At 43.3% G+C, this 2,763-nt stretch overlaps 1 protein-coding gene across 1 annotated transcript in view; it reads right to left on the bottom strand.

The window, feature by feature from the left end:
* Nucleotides 1-2,339: 2,339 nt before the first annotated feature.
* Nucleotides 2,340-2,763, bottom strand: part of LOC107296380 (transient receptor potential cation channel subfamily V member 1-like) — a gene marked incomplete at its 3' end in the record, with an annotated part of 14,181 nt that continues 13,757 nt past the window's right edge. Inside the window, exon 8 of the mRNA XM_029286040.1 lies at nucleotides 2,340-2,461. Within this exon, the coding sequence (XP_029141873.1) occupies nucleotides 2,340-2,461 (122 nt within the window). The remainder of the gene's footprint in view (nucleotides 2,462-2,763) is intronic.

Below are 2,763 nucleotides of genomic sequence, written 5' to 3' on the forward strand. Positions count from 1 at the left end.
CAGGAAGTTTCTCCTTAGTTCTAGGTTGCTTCTCTCTTTGGTTAGTTTCCACCCGTTGCTTCTTGTCCTGCCTTCATGTCCTTTGGAGAATAGCTTGACTCCCTCTTCTTTGGGGCAGCCCCTGAGATACTGGAAGGCTGCTATCATGTCCCCCCTCGTCCTTCTCTTCGTTAAACTAGACATACCCAATTCCAGCAGCCTTTCCTTATATGTTTTAGCCTCCAGTCCCCTAATCATCTTTGTTGCTCTTCTCTGCACTCTTTCTAGAGTCTCAACATCTTTTTTACATCGTGGTGACCAAAACTGGACACAGTATTCCAAGTGTGGCCTTACCAAGGCCTTGTAAAGTGGTATTAATACTTCACGTGATCTTGATTCTATCCCTCTGTTAATGCAGCCTAGCACTGTGTTGGCTTTTTTGGCAGCTGCATCACAATTCCCTCCTACAGTATCAATTCCCTCCTAGTATCAAAGCACAATTCCCTCCTACAATTAACTGTCATAAATCACATTCTCCAATTAGTTTGAAATGTAGACCTTCCCTCCAGTTCTCCAGCCCGCCAGTTCTTATCACCTCTTATTCAAAAACCTTGGTTCTCACGCTAGTTACAGTATTGTTATGTCTAACTAAACTCCCGTGCACATTCCTCCCCCTCCCCCTCCAGTATCATCTAACTCTAATTCTAAGAGTAAAACATAAGAAGGAAAATGGCTGCATCTCCATACGTTGTCAAAGCAAGAACATCCGATGTTAGCAGCGTTGACAGGCATCACATGACCCTCGAGTGCTGCAACTGTCCTAAGTACATGCCAGTGGCCAATTGCCCAAGTTTTGATCACGTGACCAGGGGGATGATGCCACGGGCCTAACTCGCTGCTTTCAGGGCCGTTGAAAATGAGAGAAACTCAATATAGATCTAATTTGTTTGCAAGAGAGACACACATAAAAAGACAATACTACAGACTGTTGGCATACCCCAAAACTGGGGAACTTTATCACGCATCGGCCCAACAGAAAAAAAGAGTAGCTGTAAATAATAATAATAATAATAATAGTAGTAGTAGTAGTAGTAGTAGTAGTAGTAATAATAATAATAATAATAATAATAATAATAATAATAATAATAATAATAATAATAATAATAAAAAAGTTGGAAGGGTCTTGGAGGTCATCTAGTCCAACCCCCTGCTCAGGCAGGAAACCCTATACCATTTCAGACAAATGGCTGTCCAGTCTCTTCTTAAAAACTTCCAGTGTTGGCGCATTCGCAGCTTCTGGAGGCAGGTTGTTAATAATAATAATAAAGTTGGAAGGGACCTTGGAAGTCATCTAGTCCAACCCCCTGCTCAGGCAGGAAACCCTATACCATTTTGGACAAATGGCCGTCCAGTCTCTTCTTAAAAACTTCCAGTGTTGGAGCATTCACCACTTCTGGAGGCAGGTTGTTCCACTGGTTAATTGTTCTGTCAGGAAGTTTCTCCTTAGTTCTAGGTTGCTTCTCTCCTTGGTTAGTTTCCATCCGTTGCTTCCGTATATCAAAGTAATTTTGAACGGTCATTAAATGAACGGTTGTAAGTCAAGGACAACCTGTACTTACTCCCTTCTTCGCAAGCACACCCTATAATTTCTTAGGCTGCAAAGCCCCCCCCCCAATTCTCCAAACTAAAAGACAGTAAAAATTCCTTTCAAGCAGCCTTTTGAGGTAGTCCAGACCAGGAACCGAAAGTTAGGAAAGCTAATGCTAGTTTTTATTACACAATTACTGTCAACGCTGCTAACATCGGATGTTTTTGCTTTGACAACAGTTGGAGATGCAACCATTTTCTTCCTATGTTTTACTCTTAGAGTTAGAGCTAGAGTTAGATGATGCTGGGGGGAGGAATGTGCATGAGAGTTTAGCTAGACATAACAATATTGGACCTAGCGTGAGAACCAAGGTTATTGAAACAAGAGATGATAAGAATTGGCGGGGCTGGAGAACTGGAAGGAAAGCCCGCATTTCAAGCTAATCGGGGAATGTGATTTAGGACTGTTACTTGGAGGAGGGAATTGTGCTTTGATACTATGTGCTCAGGGGAGGGGGGAATTCAGTTTTTGGCTTCGATTGCGTTAGTGCAGATGCTATGCTACTCGAGTAAACGATCCTTTAAGGTAAACAACGCCTCGAAGTTCTTTGAAGAGTTTCATCGGTCGGAACCATGACATTTACATTAACAGAATTTTGCAACCATGAATGTGCTTCCTTCCTCTCTTTTTTTAAATGCTCGAGAGAACCAGGGAAGGTCCATTTCTGAAACTGCCTGTTTTGCACCCCAAGTGGGCTTGTGGTTAAGCTTACCTTAAAAAACACCTCTCGTCTCTATTGTGCTGGGAGACGACAGAGCGGAAACAGTCGGCTTTCTCGGTCTTTTTCCAGCACCAGATCCAGCTTCTCTCTAACTCCAGAATAGCAATGGCTCTCTGCAATTAGGGAACGGTGGGTGAAGAGAGCTTATAAATCAGACAGGGGGAGGGAGGGAGGGAGGGAGGGAGGGAGGAGAGATAGAGATGGATGTATACTAATACCAACACTAAAGAATATTTTATCTCAGGATTGAAATATGGGGTCCTTGGTGCCCTCTGAGCTGGGTGGTTTTCTTGCAGACATTTCAAGACCCAACTAGGTAATATCATCAGTGTTAGAAGGGAGTGGAATTTGCAGCAGATGAGGAGGAGGAGGAGGAGGAAGAGGACTGTGGGGTCCTTGGTGCTGTCTGAGCTTG

Source organism: Protobothrops mucrosquamatus, unplaced genomic scaffold (assembly GCF_001527695.2).
Source record: "Protobothrops mucrosquamatus isolate PMUCROS unplaced genomic scaffold, P.Mucros_1.0 scaffold2773, whole genome shotgun sequence".
In the NCBI taxonomy this organism is placed as follows: domain Eukaryota; kingdom Metazoa; phylum Chordata; class Lepidosauria; order Squamata; family Viperidae; genus Protobothrops; species Protobothrops mucrosquamatus.